The sequence below is a fragment of the Diabrotica virgifera genome, chromosome 2 (genome assembly GCF_917563875.1).
Source record: "Diabrotica virgifera virgifera chromosome 2, PGI_DIABVI_V3a".
NCBI lineage: Eukaryota > Metazoa > Arthropoda > Insecta > Coleoptera > Chrysomelidae > Diabrotica > Diabrotica virgifera.
In genome coordinates, this window is record NC_065444.1 from 239,077,925 (window position 1) to 239,101,064 (window position 23,140).

General features: G+C 34.6%; 1 protein-coding gene across 1 annotated transcript in view; it reads left to right on the forward strand.

Annotated features, from left to right (window-relative positions):
• Positions 1-23,140, forward strand: part of LOC114328535 (uncharacterized) — a 63,646-nt gene that overhangs the window by 12,463 nt on the left and 28,043 nt on the right. Inside the window, exons 3-4 of the mRNA XM_050645029.1 lie at positions 11,714-11,857; positions 17,419-17,501. Of these exons, the coding sequence (XP_050500986.1) occupies positions 11,714-11,857; positions 17,419-17,501 (227 nt within the window). The remainder of the gene's footprint in view (positions 1-11,713; positions 11,858-17,418; positions 17,502-23,140) is intronic.

Genomic DNA, 23,140 nt, shown 5'->3' on the forward strand with positions numbered 1-23,140 from the left:
TAAAAATCAAGAAGCTCGTTTTTAAGGAAAATCTTTTTCATGTTACAACTTTTCATCGAAAATAGTTTCGTAAATGTTACAATGTGTTAATGACTCATAGACTTTTCATTTATTTTGTTGTTCGTTCTAGTTTTTACAAGTATCAAAGGTTTTGTAATTTGTTTAAAATATTATTCATTAGTATACGATTACTTAAACAATTATTTACATTGTTAATGTCGATTCACTAACCATTATCTATTCTATTTTTAAAAACTATTAGATATATTGTTATCGCGTTTTTACTATTTGTACAGACACTTTAAACATAATATGTAAGTAAAAATATATAGATAATATTAAGCAAATCAAACTTAATGAAATTACGAAATAACCCATAGGTTAGCAAGTCCCGGGCCTAATATACATATTATAATAATTATTATAATTAGTAAAATAACATTTTCTTTTGCGAAAATTCTTTATTTTCAAAATAATCTCCTAATTCGATACACTAATTCGAACGTTTTTCTAATTATGTATTATTTTTCGATGCCACGCTTATAACACGATTTATTTTTGCCTTCAAAATCGGCTTCAGTTTTTATTCGATTTCTTCCTCATTGGAGCGATATCTCTAGCTACGAAGCTATTTTTTTGATCTAAAAAAAAAAACCTGATAATCGCTGGGGGCTAGATCTCGTCTACAAGGTGGATGTGGAAGCAATTCAAAACTCAATTCGTGCTTTTTGCCATCGTTTTCATCAGTTTGTGACACGGTGCATTATCTTGGTGAAACAAAAATTTTGTCTTCAACAAATGAAGCCTGTTCTTTACGAGCCGTTAAATACCGCTATGAATTCCACGATTTTATTGGTTAGAACTACCCACGTGATATCTGTGTTCGTATTGGTCAGAGTGACAATCAGCTGTTAGACATCATTATGTGATGGAATTTTTATTTTGATGTAAATAAATATTTATTACTGATAATTTGTATAAGCAAAATATTGTACTGCACCTACAGTGACTCACAGCCTCAATTCTGAAATGATACAGTCGCTACTCAATAAAACTGTAGCTTGTGTCAGTGACTCAATATTAGAAAAAATTACATACTGAAAGTAAGTTACTATAACCATATAAGTCCTCTAAAATAGCATAAGCTATGTTTTGGGTTTCAGATATACCATATACTTAAATAACAATAATCCTTTAATTATTTTGTGTATGATTTTGATATCAGCTAAAATTAATAAAGAAAACAAAACTCCTTGTTGCTTATTTCTTTGGCTGATAGATTTATTTCTTGCAGTTCAGCTATGTCGATTATTATTTTGTAATATCCGTCTAAATGTTTCAGGGTTACATCTTTTTCCAAACTGTCTTTCCACCTCATCTCTCAATTTTGGTGCACTTTTTTGGGATTATTTGCTATTTCTCTGACAATACATCTTATTGTTCGTCCGCTATAACTTTTCCCATGCGTCACGATTCATTTTCAAGCAAATTAAGTCAAAACATTAAGTGAAACGAATGTCGATGTGTATATACATTTTGTATACTGTATACTATACAGTGCGGTGGAATAAGTGTTGCCCCCCTGTTAACTTGTTTATTTTAAGAATATAAGCCAAACGCTCGGACAGTTCGATTTTTAAACTAACCATAGTATATTATAGCATCAACGTTTCGAACTTTACGCGATCCCTCTTCAGGTGACAGCCATAACTTTGATTTTTTTAAATGGGAAAGTACATCATGTGACACCTCATTTAAAAGCTCTTAAAATACTGAGTTCAAAAATGTATAAAACTTTAATCCTGTTTGAGAGCGTAGGCGAAAAATTTCGGTCGAATTCTTTCTAAATGCAATATTTTTTTTCGAATCCTGAAAAAACCAATGAATATTTTTGAAAAATTTAACGCAGAATGAAATATTACAGTATTCTCGATGGTCCAAAGTCCCTGAGAACTCCTATAATGCTTATTTTAATAAGTGACAGTGGTGGAAAAAAGAGAAAATTTAGTGTGATTTTTAATTTCAAATATATCATTCAAAAGAAACTTTTTGTTTATTCTAAGGGACTGTCAGCCCTCGGTAATAATCTAATCTTTCATTCTGCGTCTAAATTTTTCAAAAATACGTATTAGTTTTCTCAGAATTCGAAAAAAATAAATGCGTTTAAAAAGAGTTTGACCGAAATTTTGGGCCTGCGATCTCAAAAAGGATTAAAGTATTATACATTTTTGAAATCAGTATTTTAAAATCTGTTAAATGAGGTGTCACATGATGTACTTTACTATTTAAAAAAATCAAAGTTATGCCTGTCACCTGAAGAGGGATCGCGTAAAGTTCGAAACGTTGATGCTATAATATACTATGGTTAGTTTAAAAATCGACCTGTCCGCGCGTTTTGCTTATATTCTTAAAATAAACAAGTTAACAGGGGGGGGGCAACACTTATTCCACCGCACTGTATATTACACACATCGGCGTACGTTTCACTTTATGTTTTGACTTAATTTGTTTGAAAATGAATCGTGACACATGGGAAAAGTTGTAGCGGACGAACTATAGCTATTAGGACTTTGGAGACGGCTGCTCTGAAAAGTTCGTTTGATGTACATCCGTACAGCGTATAGCATCTCCCTATGCTTCATTTTCCTTGAATCTTTCCCTGCATAATGAGTTGGAGCAAGTTGTTTTGGCCCATACATGGCAACATTTTTCATACGAATTTCTAGTTACATACAACCTATCTTTTCATGTTGTAAGGCCAAACCCAGTTATACCAGGAAATTGGCTCAGGCCATAGCATTATTCTCTATATATAAAAACTTAAGAAAGTGTGTCCTTTTAGGTGACACAACAGATCGAACACAACAAGCCATGTGTATCTTTTTCGGTACATAGTGTTGAGGACAGTGTGTATCTAAAAGGATACACTGCCGCTGGGAGTGTTAATTATTGCATATTTGAAACCCAAAACATAGCTTATGCTATTTTAGAAGACTCATACTAACTTACCTACTTTCAGTATGTAAGTTTTTTCTAATAAATATTGAGCCACTGACACAAGCTAGCTTTATTGAGTAGCGACTGCATCATTTAAGCTGTGAGCCCCTGTATATGTTTATCAGTCGTGGCCTAGCTACACATTAAAATTGTTTCGTTGATCATTCCCTGCTTTGCTTTCTTCAGCGTGCACACTGATTTTTGTACAGCAGCTTTTGTAGCCAATTGTTACTCTTGTTTGTTTTCTAGATTTTTCCTAATCAGGACTTGATTTCTTTTTGGTTAGTTACTGTCTCCCTTCTACAATAGAGAGAGAGAGAGAGTTTGGGGCTTATTATTCGTTAAAGTGTTGGAATGCTTGTGGGTTTTGATATATGTACATACTACCACAACTCTCAATACAAAATTTGATCAAACTAAACTGATAGTGTGACCACTAGATTTTTATAATTTGAACAAACTGCAGTTGTGACGTCACTTCCTGAGTTTGCTCAAACTGTTTGATCAAATTATTTGATAGTGAAACCACGACTTTAAGGATTTAAGTAACATCAATTTAATTTGCAATAAAAAAGATCATGAAGATTTGACGATGCTTGTAAATGCATACAGCCGATTTAGATAATTTAAGTGACAGCAATGTTTAGATTGTCTTTTCAAATATACCTACATGCAACAAAAAATTTAATCAAAATTTGCATAAAAAAAATTGAAGTGTTTTAAAAGTTTCAATATGTAAAAACATTGAACTACAGAAACGTTTCTCCACAAAGAAACAAAAATCGTAGCAACATATTAATAAGTGATACGTTTAAAAATCGTTACGTTTAAATAATTTTAAAAGGACACAAGACGCAACATGCCCTATATTTCACAAAATGCCGAAGAAAATCATAATTATATAATATAACATATAATTTCCCCTAAATTACTTTTCCCCATATCCAGTATATTTACTTTTATGTAAATTATCTGTTTTTAATTTTCATGCATTTATAATTTAATTTATAAGATCTATTCTAGTGCTGCTGTGTTTGTATTGAACAACTGACATAAATTAAAATAATATTATTACTATACAATAATTGTTTATATTTTTTATGAGATAAAAGAAATATTTTATGAGACTAGGTACAGTCTAGAAAGAAGACTAGTAGACACGAATAAATAGTGTTTTTTTAATCAATACTGTTTTTCAATATTGATTTTCTACCACACTTTTATTTCTATCACAAAAATTGTCAATTGTCAGATAAACAAGAAATATTTATCCGTTATCCTCGGTCAGCAGACTTGTTTTCTTGAAACGACACTTTGCATACAATATTGGTATTTAAATATCCCACTCTGTCATTCCTAATCATTTGACCAATACGAACACAGATATCACGTGGGTAGTTCTAACCAATAAAATCTTGGAATTCATAGCGGTTATTAACGCTTCGTTGTTCTTTGCGATTTTAAAATACAGAGGCCATAACCTTTTCGACCGCTTTGGATGGTTTTCTTCGAGTGCTATCCACTCAGATGACTGCCGATATGATTCTGGAGTCAAGTGATTAGTGCCCAAAATCGGTCTTGGTCTTGCTCTTGCGTTTTCGCAAGACCAAGACCAAGACCGCCTAATTTTAGTAAGACCAAGACCAAGACTTACCGTGCAAGACTTGAGCAAGAACAAGACTAGGCCTGCGAGACTCTTGCGTCTTGCATTTAGAACTGAGGGTCGTTTTAGGGAGTATATAAGTTCGACTATATTCTTAGATACTCTATCAGAAACAAAAAAAATTGTAACAAAAATTTTGAAAATTGGACTTATGCGCATTACGAACAATACCATAAACATACATAGCGAATCAAAATATCCACTAAAAGAACACTACACATTTGACATGTACTCAGAGGTCATTATTATAATTTAATGTAAAAATAAAATTTTTTAGTACATGCTTTCTCAGCAGCCGACTTCTTTGCTCTGAAATTAATTGTCCTGGTTTTGAGAATAGTAGTCTTCTAATCATATTCATATAACACAACATTCCTGCGTTGCGACGCCTACGCTACAGTAATATCGAATATCTTTTCCAAACTTTTTAAAAATTTGTCACCTTAGCACTTTTATAAATTTACATAAATACTTTTTTTCATTATTAGTTTTCTAGGAATCTAAACACCAGAAATTTTGTCAGTATACATTATTATAGTAAGACTACTATGTATTGTTTCTGCTGACTGTGTCCTGTGTTATGAGTTATGTGATAAGTTATGAGGTCACTCGGCTAAACAAAATTTGCCGAAACAGGATGGCTATTATTTATAAGTAGCATAACCAGACAAAAGTATAGAGATAATACCGGATATTATCGTGTAAACATAAAACCGAAATATATTATTTTAACGATATACACTTCTCCAAGAAATTAACGCACCACCTTAAAAACGGGTAATTTTAATGTCTCAAATTTCCTAAACCTGTTGTCCAATTTAAGTGATTTTTTTTAATATTTCGTCTTATTCTTTATAAATATCGCAGTAATAATAGATATTGTTGCTAGACAGGTCAATTATTGTCAGTGTACACCGGGTGTACCAATCAAACTTTGTTTTTTCTCACTCTGTGGAATATTCTAGCATTATGCTAACTTATTATTCTAGCATGCAATAGCATACTGAAATTAAAGCCCAACTATAGCCTCATTGGGGGTGTATGAGTGTGTTATAGAGGTAGCACCTTTTATTGGAACGACCACATCAAACGTCATAGACGGGAGATGGTTTTTGATAACTGGTCTTCATAAGGCACTCAACTCTCACTTATGGCTCCACGTGCCACATCCCGGGCAACTGCATTGGTCTGCAGGCTAAACTAAGTGAGGGTAGCCAGACATGGTGATAGGTTGGACAGTGGCAGCTGGCTGTTACAAAACTGACCATGCGGCGAGAATGATAGCCACAGAAACGGCACATATACAGCGGTGCAGAAGGCAAAGGGAAACCACTGCACTATTTTCCCAAGAGAATTTCTTCCCATAACGATGACAATTTCGGCAAGTGAAGATGGAATGTGTAGCGACCCGACTCACGCTCGGCGCCATCTCGGTTCCGGGTCGGATGGTGTGAAATTTGCTACCGGCTGCCAAGGTGTGAGGGATCAGGCACCTGGCAGAAATTGTGCGACTGAATCCAAATTTTCATTTAATTTAAGAAAATGTCAGCGAATTGGTACATGGAACGTCCAGGGACTGATCCAAAATCCTGGAAAGTTACACATAATTGAAAAAGAAATGGCAGACCACAATCTTTCGGTACTGGGACTCTCAGAAGCTCACTGGAGAGGAAAAGGGCATTTTAAAACAACTGCTGGCAACGTCGTCTATTTTTCAGGCCCAGATAACAAAAGTACAAATGGAGTCGCAATAATTGTACCCTCTAAACTTAACGACTGCGTAATTGGATATAATACTATTGATGACAGGATAATATCCCTTAAAATGAGAATATCCACCAATACCCTACACCTTGTCCAGGTATACGCTCCTACAACAGCTGCACAAGAAGAAGACATCAACAGGTTCTATGGTTGTTTAGAAGAAACTGTTCGCGCTATTCCGAATCGTGAACTCGTCATAATTTTAGGAGATTTTAACGCCAAAGTGGGGTCATCTAATGAAAATATTGAAGGAGTGCTGGGCAAAAATGGACTAGGACAGAGAAATGAGAATGGTGACCGTCTAGTGGAGTTCTGTGTAGAACAACATCTTACAATTACAAACACATTATATCAACATCATCCACGGAGATTATACACATGGCGCAGCCCAGATGGACGAACAAGGAATCAAATAGACTACATCCTAATAAGATCAAGATGGAAATCGTCGTCCATCAACTGTAAAACATATCCTGGCGCAGACTGTGGAAGCGATCATCAACTCTTGGTATTGAACGTTCGACTTCGTTTTAAAGTCCCCAAAAGAAGACCCCAGAGAAAAGTCATGTTTCTAAGTCCATCAAAAATCAATGACTTCCGACAAAACCTAGAAGATGCTCTTTCTTTAGACCAAGTAGATAATGACCCTGAGAGCACTTGGATCTATCTCAAAGATAAGGTAATCGAGGCTGCAAAAGACTGTGAGGCAGCGGTTTCCACTGGCCGTAAGCCATGGATATCCGATAATACGTGGACTGTGATTCAACGCAGAAAAGCACATAAAACTAGATACGGAACAAACGATGAATACAGAGCGTTATCGAGAGAAATCAGAAAACAGTGCCGCAAAGATAAAGCTGATTACATCTCTCAAATATGCAGAGAGATAGAGGAACATGGCTGTCGAAATGAACCGAGTGACTTATTCCAGAAGATCAAACCCCTTACCGGAGAGTTTAAACCTCAAACGTGGTCTGTAATAGATAAGGAAGGTAATTTAAAGACCGATACTGATGAAATATTGGAAACATGGCGAAACTACTGTGGCGAGCTATATAAAAATAACGAGGTATCAGCAGAAAATCAGTGGCCTTCTGACTACCCTAGAGAACCTACTGTCTTACTCGCTGAAGTCAAAGATGCAATTAAATCACTAAAGGGAAATAAATCCCCAGGCATTGATTCAATACCATGTGAAATACTACAGTTACTAGGTGACAAAGGATTACATATCATCCATTCTATCTGTGTCGCTGTTTGGAATTCAGGAAAATGGCCATCTGATTGGTGTACCTCAATTTATATCCCACTACACAAAAAAGGAACTACTACCAGATGTGAAAACTACCGCACACTGTCACTAATAACACATGCTAGTAAAATCTTGTTGCATATCATCAAAAACAGATTAAAAACCTATCTACATTACCAAATACCTCAGGAACAAGCGGGGTTTGTAAAGGGTAAAGGTACAAGGGAACAAATCCTGAACCTGAGACAACTCATTGAAAAGTCTAGAGAATTTCAAGTACCTATGATTATATGCTTCGTTGACTACCAAAAGGCATTTGATTGTGTAAGCTGGATAAATCTGTGGTCAATTTTAATAGAAATGGGCGCACCAATGCACCTGGTGACACTTATTAAAAATCTATACCAGTCTAATATAGCGACAGTACGACTAGATCAGAAGTTCTCAAACCAATTCAAGACCGAGAGAGGTGTTAGACAAGGATGCGTGTTGTCACCTGACTTATTTAACATTTATGGTGAACATGTCATGAGGATGGTTTTAGAAGGATGGGCCGGTGGAGTAACAGTAGCTGGTAAGAAAATCTCCAATTTAAGATTTGCTGATGACACTACACTTATAGCAGCAAATGAGCAAGAAATGTTTGATCTTCTGCGAAGAGTTGAGTACGAAAGCAATAGAGTTGGTCTGAAAATCAATAAAGCTAAGACAAAAATAATGGTGGTCGACAGATTTGACACTATTCAACTGACTAACATATTACAGGAATACCAGATAGTAAACACCTTTGTCTATCTCGGGTCTAGTATAACTAACGATGGTAACTGTGAAGCAGAAGTTCGGAGACGTATTGGTATGGCAAAAAATGCGATGAGTCGCCTAACTAAAGTTTGGAAAGACAGATCTATCTCTCAAAATATCAAGATGAGACTGGTGAATGCCCTTGTATTCTCAATATTTCTATACGGAGCAGAGACTTGGACTCTTCGCGCATGCGAGCGCCAAAAAATTGATGCCTTTGAGATGTGGTGCTGGAGAAGAATGCTGCGCATACCTTGGACAGCTCATAGGACAAACGTTTCCATTCTAAACCAACTCAATATTAAAAAAAGGCTGTCCACAATATGTCTGCAACGAATTCTGCAATTCTTTGGTCACGTAGTTCGCAGAGGTGACGACAGTTTGGAGAGATTAATTGTTTCTGGAAACGTTCCGGGGAGAAGATCAAGAGGACGATCACCAACTAGATGGTCTGACCAAATAAAGCATTCAGCTGGAAACTCATTCTGCGCAGCTCTTAGAGCAGCTGAAGATAGAGACCAATGGAGAAACATTGTTAGGAATATTGGAAGAAATCACGATCCTCAGTAATGGGGAAACGACAGGAGAGAGAGAGATAGCCTCATATTTTCTTAACATTATGTTGTTTTGTTCATTCACTTATATTTGCTCTAAAACTGGTTGAGATGTGCAAATGAATTTTTTTTTTGGTTTTAAGAGGTAGTTTTAACTTTAGTTAGTTAGAACATAGGCAGGGATCACTTAGATCGTGGGTTCAAACCCCACCCGGTGTCAGTTGTTTAGATATTTATTAATTTGGCTAGTCTTTACTATGGCTATGATATTCAAGCTTAAAAAGTACCTCTCTGTTACGTTGTTCTAAGATATGCAATAGGCTAATGGGCAACTGCGAGACTTGCAAGACTCTTGCTGCAAGACCAAGACCAAGACCTGGAGCGCAATACCAAGACCAAGACCAAGACCAGGTGTACTGACGCAAGACCAAGACCAAGACTGTCTAAGTCTCGTCTTTTTCTTGCATTTGGGCAACACTACAAGTGATGGATCCACGTTTTATGCATTGTGACATATCGACACACGAACTCCGATTTAATCCAATTAAACATGTCCAAACAGCACTGAGATTAATCAATCAGTTGTTGTTTTTTCAATACCAGCTTTCCAATACCCAAATGTTCATGTACATAATTATAATAGTCAAAACGCTATCCTGTGATAACTTTAGAGTGTCAGCTATCTCTTGAAACTTCACTTGGCGGTTTTCCATAATAATTCTCAGCATTTTTTTATTGTTTTCGGGAATAAATACATTATTTATCCTTCCGGAGTGTCATCATTATTCGTGTCGGTACGACATCGTTTTAATTTAATAAACCATCGTTTAATGGTTGTAATCGATGGAGCAGTCCAGGTAACAGTTTTTGAACTATTGCTCAGTTTGGACGGTAATTTTTCCATCAAATAACAGTGGTAAATCAACACACGAAATTGCTTTGAATCCATTGTTTATAAAAATCACAAGGTAGAAAATTAAATTTAAACACTGTAACTCGGAAAATAATAATTCGAATGTCATGAACATTTTGATAGTATGCTTTTGAAGGTTAGGACTACCGAAATGTCAAATGGAAAATATATTAGGTTTGTTCCAACTCGATACAAAACCGTTCTTGAACGGTTACGAGTATGCGCAGTAACGAAAGATGTGTTACTGCGCACAATTATTCGTTGTTGCACATGCGGTAATGATTCAAGAACGGTTTTGTATCGAGTTGGAACAAACCTATTAAAGTCGCCATCTCGTGGTTAGGTCCGGCACTTATTGACCAACGTAGTAGTTGCGTCCGCGGGTACAGTTGACAAATTGTCGCCGACAATTTCTAACATCACTTAATTATAAATACTACCGTTAACCTTCCGATGACCAACCTTTTTTGTTACACGGATGACCAAGGGGGGGAAAATGACCCCAGGTCAAAAATGTCAAAAATGACAATTAACAAAAAAATGAAGGTTTTTTTAAAATTTTTTTTATGGCATAGACTTTATGTCATTCAGCCAGTCCCAACATGAGGATTAGTGTCATGTGTAGTGTGTATGTTGAGTAAGTGTCTTGTTACTTTGCAAAGTCGACGTCATTAGCGGAAAACTACTTGGAATTGTACATAATAGACGGTATTTTACTAAACATCACTTTAGAATATATTTTTTATTCGTAAAATATAGGGAATTTTTTTTATTTCAAAATATGAGGATATCTAGAATGATATTAAAGTCAAATAAAAAAATAATGAGTTAAAAATTGAAAATACTTTTGAATTTATTAAAGAAAAACATACGCTGGGGTCACAATTTCCCCCGCTTGGTCATCCGAAGGTTAATAGATAAATATATCTACAAGGTAAGTATATTTACTTTTAGTTAATATTAATAACCAATTATTAAATTATACTAGGTAAATATACGTTGTATATTTATCTATTAACGATATTATTTATATCATTTTAAAGTGCGCATGCGTATTGCTGCTAATTTGTCGCCGACAGGCACCCGGGTAACTGTCGGCGATAAATTGTCAGCAAATCGCATGCGTACTTTAAAATAATATAAATAATATCGTTAATAGATAAATATACAAGGCATATTTACCTAGTATAATTTAATAATTAGTTATTAATATTAATTAAAAGTAAATGTACTTACCTTGTTTATTTATCTTTTAAAGGTATTATTTGTATTAGGTGAGGTTAGGAATTGTCGGCGACTAGTCGCCGACAGGTACCCGCGAACGCTTTTGATCGTCAACACAATTAATCAACGACACTCCAGGTTTCCCCAACACGACTCTACCTTATCGGCAGAGTCTACGAGAAGTGTACGGTAAATTGAAGCTGTAATTACAAAAAAGAAATATGTATATCTTTGTACTCACTTTATAACGCTCAAAAAATTACGGGATCTGGATTTCAATGCATATTTTGTTTTATAATTCTCGTATCAAAGTTACGCGTGAAGTTAGTCGTATTGATGACAGTTGGGGAAACTGGGCGATCCGACCTCAACATAATATCGTACTACTAAAAATTAAAAGATATTTAATTATAAAACTTGATCAACAAAAGTCAAAAATCGTACGTTTTTCTTTTAGATCAACGTTATAGTTTCACTCTTGTATAATGTATCTATACACCTCTAGAACCAAAAAATACTAATGACGATTTTTCTTTCTATTTAAGGTTCTGTGCGAACAACAATTCGACTGGGTACCATGTCACGGCGGTAACATTCCACCAGACGCAGTGGAAGGAGGTAGAACGTCCGATGGAGAACCTTTATACATTGGCAGAGCTTACCACGAAGGTTCCCAAACAGTAGGAAAGGTAATTTTTTTGTTAATAATTATTTACTCAAACTTAGATTTATCATCATCAAGATTTATTATCATCTACAACCCCTGGTAGGTCTTGGCCTGTTATAGAATCATATTTCATTCTTTCCTATCCTTCGCTTTCGTTCTCCAATTTCGTACTGGTTAACACTCTTAAATCGTCTTCCACCTCGCCTTAAATCATGCTCTGAGCCTATTGCTTTGCTGACTTCTTCCTCTGTTGGGATGCTATCTTTCTCCCTTTCGTCTTCCATGTCTTCGAGCTGGATTTCTGCTTCCTGCAACTAATCTCAAACTTAGAATACAGACATAAAAATAGTAATAGATTTCACAATGTGGATTTCGATTTTCGATATAAGTGTACTTAAAATTGAATAGGTACCTATATACAGGCGCAGATTCAAATCGAAACATTATTGCTACTCTATCAGTGATTACTTTCAAATTTAATTTTTTTAGACATATGTACTTGAAAAAATTAGCTAGCAAACTAAGCAAAGGTAACTTAAATACCCTCTCAGACATCCTGTAGCATATTGATGCCTATGTATAAAAAATTTTGAAGGAACAGCCCAATGAAAAATGCTCGTGGATAATTAGAAAATATTTATTCGTTTCATTTACCTAAAAATAGGACGTGAAAAAACTAAAATAAATAAACCTAAAACTAAGCCGCTGCCAACTAAACAATCATTCGAAAACTTTAGTATTTAGACCTTTGACATCCAAAGCATTTTATCACCTCGGTTGGAAGAAAATTTATGACCCTTTAGAAATTTTTTCAGTTGACAAAAGGCATTTAGTCAGAAGGAATAAATTTGGAGCATAAAAGAAGATATTTGAGTGATTTGAACATTAAATCAATAGCTATTTGTATAACAAGGGAGGAAAGTGTAACTTTTCCTCCCGAGAATGAAGTTTACTGCCCGACGCGTAGCGGAGGGCAGTAATCATTCAAGGGAGGAAAAGGCACTTTACTCCCATGTTATACATATGGGTTTTCCACCTTCCTCAAATAACAAGTCATTTTTTCATTTTTACTTAATTTATTTATGTAACTAACCAACAAAATTTACTAGAACTATAACAACAAGTAGGTACAATATAACTGTCAACTGTCAAATATAAGTCAAATTATTAATGTAAACATTGTTAAATCAAAATAACAATTTACTGTTTTTTATCATTCTGCAAAATACAGGATGTTTTATAAATAAACGTTAAAATGTATAGATACTTCGTAATAGAAAATAGATATTATACAGGGCGTCAATAAGTTATATTTCATGAATTAAATACCATGACGTCACTTTTACTTTTCCTCTCTAGGGAGGAAAAATATTTTCCTCCCTAGGGAGGAAAAGTACAACTTTGCTCCCTACAATCAGGTCCGGAAAAGTATACTTTCGGTAGAGGTAGGTGGAAATAGCTATTTGTATAACAAGGGAGGAAAGTGCTACTTTTCCTCCCGAGAATGAAGTTTACTGCCCGACGCGTAGCGGAGGGCAGTAATCATTCAAGGGAGGAAAAGGCACTTTACTCCCATGTTATACATATGGTTTTTCCACCTTCCTCAAATTAATAACAAGTCATTTTTCATTTTTACTTAATTTATTTATGTAACTAACCAACAAAATTTATTAAAACTAAAACAAACAAGTAGGTACAATATAACTGTCAACTGTCAAATATGTCAAATTATTAATGTAAACATTGTTAAATCAAAATAACAATTTACTGTTTTTTACCATTCTGCAAAATACAGGGTGTTTTATAAATACACGTTAAAATGTATAGATACTTACGTAATAGAAAATAGATATTGTACAGGACGTCAATAAGTTATATTTCATGAATGAAACACCATGACGTCACTTTTACTTTTCCTCCCTAGGGAGGAAAAATATTTTCCTCCCTAGGGAGGAAAAGTACAACTTTGCTCCCTACAATCAGGTCCGGAAAAGTATACTTTCGGTAGAGGTAGGTGGAAAAATTGTTTACATGGCTTGCAAAGATAAAATAGCTTTGGATTTCTCCATAATTGTTTCTTGTAGAGTGGCTAAGAAACCGGTCCTGGAAATTAAAAGCGAACAACGTGAAAAATTCACGAAACAAGGAATATTACAAAAAAGAAAAAAGGCAGACCGAGGAAAAAAATGGATACAGCAAATAGTAGAAGTAGGAAAAATTAAACAGAAAACGCTAGAAGAAATGAAACTAATAGCACAAGACAGAAAAGAATGGAAGAGATGGGTGAATATGTAGCTAAACTAAACCCAAATCCGAAACCTGATGAAAGGGTATAAGGAAGGGGAGAAAGAAAGAAAGTAGAGTGGCTAATAACATTGAATAGTTATCCTCAGTTATTATTCTGCTTCCTCGTGAGTACTCCTTAGCAATCCAAAAACTTAAGAAATTTTGGAAATTTTTCGAGAAGATTTTCGAACTCAAAATTTCCTAGGTCTTCGATAACCGCGTGTCCTCATTCCATCGGCCACTGCTTTGTCTTTAGACCATAGATATGTAAAGTAAAAACACGGCTTAAGAAGTTTGCCTCTTTTTCAAACGGAGCACAGATTGCGATGCATATGCAGCATATGCATATCTCTTGTACTCTTTTGGTCAACATTCCCTCTTTTGGGTCTCTTTTGGTCAATATCCTCCTTCCATCGCATCTGAGGTCTTCGTTTTCCTCTTCTTCCTGTCCACGGTCTCCAGTTTTGTATTTCGGTATTCCATCTTTTATCTTCCTGTCTCGCATTGTGGCCCGCAAATCTCCACTTTAACCCTGTTATATGTTCTATTATATTTTTTACTTTTGTTTTCTCTTATCCATTTGTTTGATTTTCTGTCTTGTTTGATTTTCTGTCATATTTCTATTTTGTTTATGTTGGCCTTTCTTAATGTCCATGTTTCTGAGCCATACGTCAGAACAGGAAGGATGCACTAATCAAATACACGGGTTTTTAGGTCCTGTTGTATCTTTGTGCTTTTTAGTATCAATCTTAACTTTCCAAATGCTACCCACGCCAATCTGATTCTTCTTTGTACTTCAATTGTTTTGTTCTCTTTATTAGCTTTGATTATTTGACCCAGGTATATATATTCGTCAACAACGTCAATAATTACGTTATTTATATTTATATTAACGGAGATGCAAGGTGGATAACATTAATAACTGGGTAAGAAACAGAAGAATAGAATGGAATGACCACATAAGCCGAATGACAACAAATAGGGTAGTCAGAACAACGAGAGACGGTTCCCCAATATGAAGACGATCAGTGAGAAGACCACGAAAACGATGGAACAACAACTTACTAGAGGCACATTGAAAAAACAGACAGAGTCATGTCTATACAAAAAGAGGAGGAAGAAGAAGAAGATATTTATATTAATTGAGAGGGTTAGAAGTAAAAGGGTTTAAGTGCACTTTTCTAAAAATATGCTCGAAGTACAGATTCGCATACTTAAATGGTATTATAACTTGGTGGAAAAATCGCCATTACATTTAATTTAATGAAAACAATTATTGCATTTTGCATTGGTAGTAAACGTGTTTAAGTGCACTTGAACCGTTTTACCACAAAACTATTTTTAGTATTCTGTAAAAGGGTCAATTCCATTTCAAATCACTCAATATTGGAGCAAAAAAAATTTTGGACCTCCGATTTGTCTGGAAATTGGTATATATAGCTTCTGCGGGATGTAAAAATAAGATATTTAAGGTCAAAAAATCTTCTGCTTCTTTTTTTCTCAAAATGTTATTTTTATGCGATTTTACAGTGATTTGGTGTTTATTTATACAAATTTGCATTTTCTATCGTAAAGTATCAATGGAAAACATAATATTTTAATAGAAGGGACTCAAAAATGTCATTATATGGCATTATAACAAGTTACTTTGATTCAAAACAAGCTTTTGATCAAATTGTATAGTGTAGAAAACGTTAAAATACCGTTTTTTACATTTTTCTCCATTCCCAAAATACATCACAATCGATTTGGCTGAAAATGTGCCAACAGATAGACAAAACATAGGACTTTAAGTGATGAGAAGAATTTGAATTATATTACAATACCAAAAAAGTTACATGCAATATTATAGTCAAAAATATAGGCGTGTACTGTAAGTAAAATTAACTCGAAAATATCGACCTCACGACAAAAATTGTTAAAAAGAAATTGTAATAATTGTAAATACGATTTATTTGGAACAATTTCAATTCCTACCATTTTTGTCGAAAAGTTAAAAATGGCGGAGATATTGAGCAAAACAGGTTCTCCTTTAAAATCAAGATGGCGGCTAACGTAACGAAGGAATTCATTTGTGATTTTAAATTTAGGCTACTATTGACTCCCCTAAAGATCAGAAAAATAAAATTTTGGGCAGCTCGGCATTCAAGGTCAAATGCTATCCCGACTGGACTAATATATACTTTTGAGTCTGATATTACTGCATGTAACTTTTTTGGTATTGTAAAATAATTCAAATCCTTCTAACCACTTAAAATCCTATCTTTTGGCTATGTGTGGGCAAATTTTCAGCCAAATCGATGATGATGTATTTTGGGAATGGAGGAAAATGTAAAAACGGTATTTTAACGTTTTTTACACTATAAAATTTGATCAAAAACTTGTTTTGATTCAAAATAACTTGTTATAATGCCATACATTGACATTTTTGAGTCCTTTCTATTAAAATATTATGTTTTTCATTGATACTTTACGACAGAAAATGCAAATGTGTTTAAATAAACACCAAATCACTGTAAAATCGCATAAAATAACATTTTGAGAAAAAAAGAAGCAGAAGATTTTTTGACCTTAAATATCTTATTTTTACGTCCCGCAGAAGCTATATACCAATTTTCAGACAAATCGGAGATCCAAAATTTTTTGTCTGAGTGATTTGACATGGAATGTACCAAAAACCTCATGTTACAGGATTAATTTCAAAAAAATAAATATTAGATTTGTACAAAATTTTGATGACTAATTATGCAAAAGTATTATTCAACGTGCCAGTCGTAGTTACACTGTGGATAACAGCTGGGATAAAAATGATTAGTAATAGTTAAAATCTGCACTTGAGCCGTTTTACCAGTAACATTTATCACCACAGTACCACAGTGTACCGATTCAAGTACCTACATTTTTTTAATAATTGAAAAAAGGAAGGATATAATAAGAGTAATAATATACCCTTCTATTTTTATCATTTTATAGAACATTGGACACTAGACATATTTTAGTTTAATGACTCCTTGAATTTATAAAACTCAAACAACTTTGAAGCTGATTATCTCAGAAGTATCAAAACTTCACTTACACCCTTTTACGTCTGACACCTCAATTATTCTGTCATTTGTATTTGTCATGATTTTTTATTTATATAGTCGTTATATGTGACGAATACCTAAACTAAAATCGCAGAACCTTTCTGACTGACGACGTGTGGTTTTCCAAACATAAAACATAATTACCTATACATACATACGTAACAAAGTTGTAGATAGAAATGCAAATGTTCTAATTTTTGTTTTGTTTTAGGTTCACCCAAGTCACGGTTGTTGCTACGTACCATTCAACGGAGGCGAACACAGCCATTCCAACTATGAAATCTTGGTTCTCAGGCATTAAATATTTATTTTTTAAGTTATTTATTTTTAAATAAAACATTTACACACATCAACATTTTTGTCCATTTTATGCTACGTCTAACCAACTTTTTAAGAGAAAAATGAGAAGTTCCAGATCTAAACAATAAATCTGAAAATTCTCTCGGAACCACTTTCTGGTAACATCCGTAATCTCTGCTTTTTACAATTTAAAAAGCAAGGAGACGACGAATAAAGGAGGCGAAAGGGACTCCACAATATGCAGTCACATTCCGTCTATTCGTCTAGGAAAAATTCCAACGACAGTTGATCTCGTGTACTGAAAATATGAGTCTTCTTCTTCTTCTTCCTTCTTGTATGTAGGCTTTAAAGCCTGTTTCTTCTTCAATATTAGCCTGCTAAATTGTTTAGGTTATCGCACCACCTTTTTCTTGGTCTGCCAATATTTCTTCGTCCATTTGGTGACTTATCTCGTGCTATTCGTACTATCCTATCCTCTGCCATTCTACTAATGTGTTCGTTCCACTCCTGTTTCCGTTTTGTCACCCATCCATTTATGTCTTCTATATTGCATGATCTTCTTATGTTTTCGCTCCTCTCCCTATCCAACAGACTTTTCCCTGATATTCGTCGGAGTATTTTCATCTCTGTTGTTTCTAGTAGTCGTCTCGTTTTAGATGTGTCAGGCCTTGTCTCCGCCGTGTATGTTAATATAGGTCTAATTGCTGCTTTATAAATTCTTGCTTTTGTGTCTTGTCTTAAGTGTTTGTTCTTCCAGATTGTGTCATTAAGAGATCCCGCCGCTTTACTTGCTTTTAAGCTTTGTTGTCGTACTTCCTCTTCAACATCTCCGTAACTGGTTATATCTATTCCCAGATATCTAAACCTTGCTTCCTGCTTTATTATTTTCCCATCAATTTCGATTTTACATCGTAGTGGGTATTTAGATGTTGTCATACATTTGGTTTTTTCTGCTGATATTATCATATTGTATTTCTTGGCTGTTGTATTAAAGATGTGTGTTAATCTTTGGAGATCGTCTTCTGTCTCGGCGATTAATGCGGCGTCGTCTGCATAACACAATACTTTGATTTCTTTATTCCCCATTCTGTAACCATGACCTTTACGTACTGCTTCTATTATTTCGTCCATTATTATATTAAAGAGCAGTGGGCTTAATGAGTCACCTTGTCTGACTCCACTTTGTACTGGTATAAACTGCGTTAGTTTTCCATTTATCTTTGCCTGTATTCGATTATGAAAGTAGATGTTTTCGATGGTTTGTATAATATTGATTGGTATGTTTCTTCTAAACAGTAAATGTAAGACGTCTTCGACTTGGATGCGATCGAAAGCCTTTGTCAGGTCTATAAAACATAGATATGCTGGTTTATTGTACTCAATGGCCTTTTCTGTGATTTGTCTCAGTACAAATACGGCGTCTACGCAGGATCTTCCGGATCTGAATCCTTGCTGTTCATCTGATAAAGTTGTTAGTTTATTGATTTTGTTGGTTAGGACTTTTGTGGTTAGCTTAAGTGCGGTGTTTAGTAGATTTATACCTCTATAATTGTTGGGGTCTTCTTTGTCTCATTTTTTGAACATTGGTATCATTATGCTGTTTCTCCATGCGTCTGGTATCTTGCAGTGCAATATTAGTGTTTGTATAAGTTTTGTCATCTCTAGGGTTATACTTTCTCCTCCGTATTTTAGAAGCTCGTTGGTAATTCCTTCTGGTCCTGGTGACTTCCTATTTTTGAGTGAATTTATGGCTACCCCTACTTCCTGAAAACTGATTTCAATTTCGTGTCTTAATTCAGGTAGGTTATTATTTTGATTATGATTTTCCTTTCCTTTAAACAGTTCCGTCAAGTATCTTTCCCATTCGTTTGCTGGTATGTTATTGTATTCCTTCAATTCTGCCATTTCTTTCCGTTGGTTTCTTATGAATCTCCATATTTGTTTTTGTGTTCCGTAAAAGTCGCTTTCCATCCTTTTTGTAAACTGTTCCCAGTGTTCATTTTTTGTTCTTCTTACCAATTGCTTTGTTTCATTTCGTATTCTTCTATAGGTGTCTCTGGATTCTGGATTCTGGAAAATATGAGTAAAATAAAAAATTAGAAACATATTATGTTTCATTTCAGTTCAAAAATGATCCATCATCCTCATATGTACGTTTCTGTCTCTCCAGTCCTTTTCAGTAAGGCTACATGAACACGTCTGAATAGAAACGAAACCAAATTGCATATTTAAGGAGAATTTCAAAAATAATTCTGCGTATTGGACGCTGTAGCGTAACCGACATCTATTAAGGGTTGTTTATCCTCTTAGTGACCAGGTATGGTCTCTCCTAGGGCAGCTGGAGGAACTCCGACCTTTCTTTCTCGTTGGTTGGTAGAGACAGACTAAGAGCTTGACAGTAGCATTGCTGGAGTGAAACCAGTTGCTTCATGTTGGGAGCTTCGATAGGCTAGCAGAAACAGAGGTTTCTGGCCTAATTTTATTCAGATATTTCCGTATGGTGCGCCACCTTCAAAAAACCAGAGAAACTGTTTTTTGGGGATTTTGTGGATTTTTCCCATTTCATAGACTTCAAAATAGACCAAATCGAGATTTGTTTATGGGTTTTATATAATGCGATGTAACTGAGTCTATTAGGACATTCCAAAATGTAAGAAACATATTCAAAACACCCAAAACCGTGGGTGGTTTTTCTTTTAAGGGGGAAGGGGGGTGCTTCAGAGGGAACGTGTTTCAGCCACGTTTTCGTGTTTTTTTATTTAAGTCTATAATAGGAGAAAAATTCCTTTTTTTGTATAAACCATAATGGATTCTGCAATCTGCCGGAAGGGCAATAAGCTAGGCTTTGACAAATGTGAGATTGACATGTAGAGTATCACTGCAGTGAGTGATCTCCTTTAAAGAAGTAGCTACATTTAAATTTAGTGTTTTTTTGACAATGAGATTACTTATTAGTGTCTATATCTCCTTAGAAGCTAAAACTTATCTGAGTCCTGTAGACAGGTCGGCAGGCAGCAGGCGTCCAAGTCTACGCACTTCGTTGACATCGGGCACGTTTAGGCGGTTGGTCAACACGTTATGGTGCACTGACACTCTTTCACTGTAACGAACACTGAACTGGTAGATCACTTCCTTGATGGATTCCAACTTGACGTCTTGTAGAATGACCCTGTTGGGGATGTAGAAAGATGCATCGACGATGGTTCGAAACACTTTGTTTTGGAATCTTTGAAGGATGTCAATGTTGGAATTACTGGCGGTTCCCCAAAGTTGTATACCATATGTCCACACAGGTTTGAGAATGGGCTTATACAACAGTATTTTAATTTAAGGACTGTTAAGTTTAAGGATAAAACTTTAAATACATGGGTTTGGGGGTTTGAACGTGTTTCGCCCGATTTTTGAATATCCAAAGAACTGAAAAGTTACCTACTTCAAATTGTATATAACCTATAAAAAATCTTGATTTGATCTATTTTGAAGTCTATAAAATGGGAAAAATCTTCAAAAACTCATAAAAAACCAGTGGCGCACTTTACAAAAAAATCAGGAAAAAATTAGAAATACCTACATATACTTTTTGATAAAATACACAAAATAAAAACAATTTGTTATCTCGAAAATAAAGTTATACCTACATTTTTTTCTAAAAAAAATATAAATAAAATGCATTTTGAGATTATGTACATTCAACCCACGACGGATATATAAAAAATAGTCATGTTTTGTATAAAGCCAAAACTATGGGTGTGAACTTTTGAAAAAAATTATAACCAAAAAATGACGTTTTCTTTTAAATCTTTTGAATTTATTTAGAACAATTGTTTAAACAATTTCTGCCCAAAAATTTCGCCCGGCACTCTTTCGAATTGTTTAAAGGGGACGATATTTTTGAACAGGAATTCGCAAAAAAACCGAATCAGAAGATTTTTGATAACTGGAGCTGCCTCACAACATGGACTAATAGGTATGCATGCGATGAGTAATCCATGAAGTTACTGTTTGTTAGTCCATTCACTCACGGTAAAATATTGCAAATCCTCCAAATTTTAACCAAATGCTTGTATTGACATGAAGTTTGACATAGGTACAGATAACACAGATATTGATTTTGTTATCGGCTAATGTGTGCTTATAGTAAGTACATTTACTCACGGTTTTTGCTCCCAATTTTAAAGAACTGTTTGGATTTACATGAAATTTGGCACACGCACATAGCTAACTTGTCAAAGAAGAAAGTGATATTGTGCCGGCCGATGTACACTTTTGCCCTGGGAGTGAGTTTCACCCCTTCTCGTGGGTGAAAAAACATATGGTCAGTTTATCCGGAATTGAATAAACTGACTAATTCTAAGCAACTTTTGTTCTATACCTACAGGTTTTTCACTAAGTCAGTAACTACTTTTCGAATTATTTGCGAGTGAATATTTTCATTATTCGACAAAAAACCACATATTTAGACGGTTTTTTGCAAGTAACTCAAAACGTAAGTATTTTATCGAAAAAAATATTTTTAGTGAAAATATATTTTATAAAAAAGTAAAAAAGGGGTGTACATAAGAACTCTGTAGACTCAGTAGAAGCACAGTTGTAGCTAATGAAAAGTAGGTTCTTATTCACCAAATTACAAATCGAATATTTCAACGTCAAATAAGCAAAAAATGGGAATAACCTATAAAAAAAATTTAAGTGTTTAAAATTAAAAAAGTTTTATTTTTTGTTTTTTAAAAAAGTTTCTAAGATCAAAAGTAAAGTAAGTTACGCTCAAAATAATGTTGATACCTTTTAGCCTTTTAACTACAGCCTTTTCAAAAATGAGCACTTTAACCCGATGAAACTTTTACAGATCATAATACGTAACTAAAGTAGCTTGTGAAGGGGGTAATAATTAATTTCATTTGAGATGCTAATGAGGGGGTGATTTTTACGATTTTTTTACCAAAAAAGGGACCAACTGTATTTTGAGCGTAACTTACTTACTTTTGATGCTTCAAACTTTTTTAAAAAACAAAAATAAGGTTTTTTTATACACTTTAAAAATGTTATGATTAGTTTTCCCTGAAAAGTAGGTACTTCATTTTTTGGTTATTTCACGTTGAAATATTTTATTTGAAATTCAAATAAGAACCTATTTTTCATTAGTTACAACTCTGCTTCTACTCGGTCTTCTTCAGCCTCTTTGCATCGACTATGAGTTCTACACTCTTCTCTGTTTTGTGCTATTTGGTGACAGTCTCTCCCGTTTTGCTTTGATGTCATCTAGCCATCGTTTTTGTGGTCTTTCTCTATTACGACTGTTTTTAAACACTTTAAAAACGTTTTGATTAGTTTTCCCTGAAAAGTAGGTACTTCATTTTTTGGTTATTTCACGTTAAAATATTCTATTTGAAATTCAAATAAGAACCTATTCTTCATTAGTTACAACTCTTCTTCTACTCAGTCTTCTTCTTCAGCCTGTTTGCATCCACTTCTGGACAAAGGTCACCCCATGAGTTCTCCACTCTTCTATGTTTTGTGCTATTTGGTGCCAGTTTCTCCCCAGTTTTGCTGTGATGTCGTCTAGCCATCGTTTTTGTGGTCCTTCTTTATTACGACTGTGCTCGCGTGGTCTCCAATGTACAATGTTTTTCGTC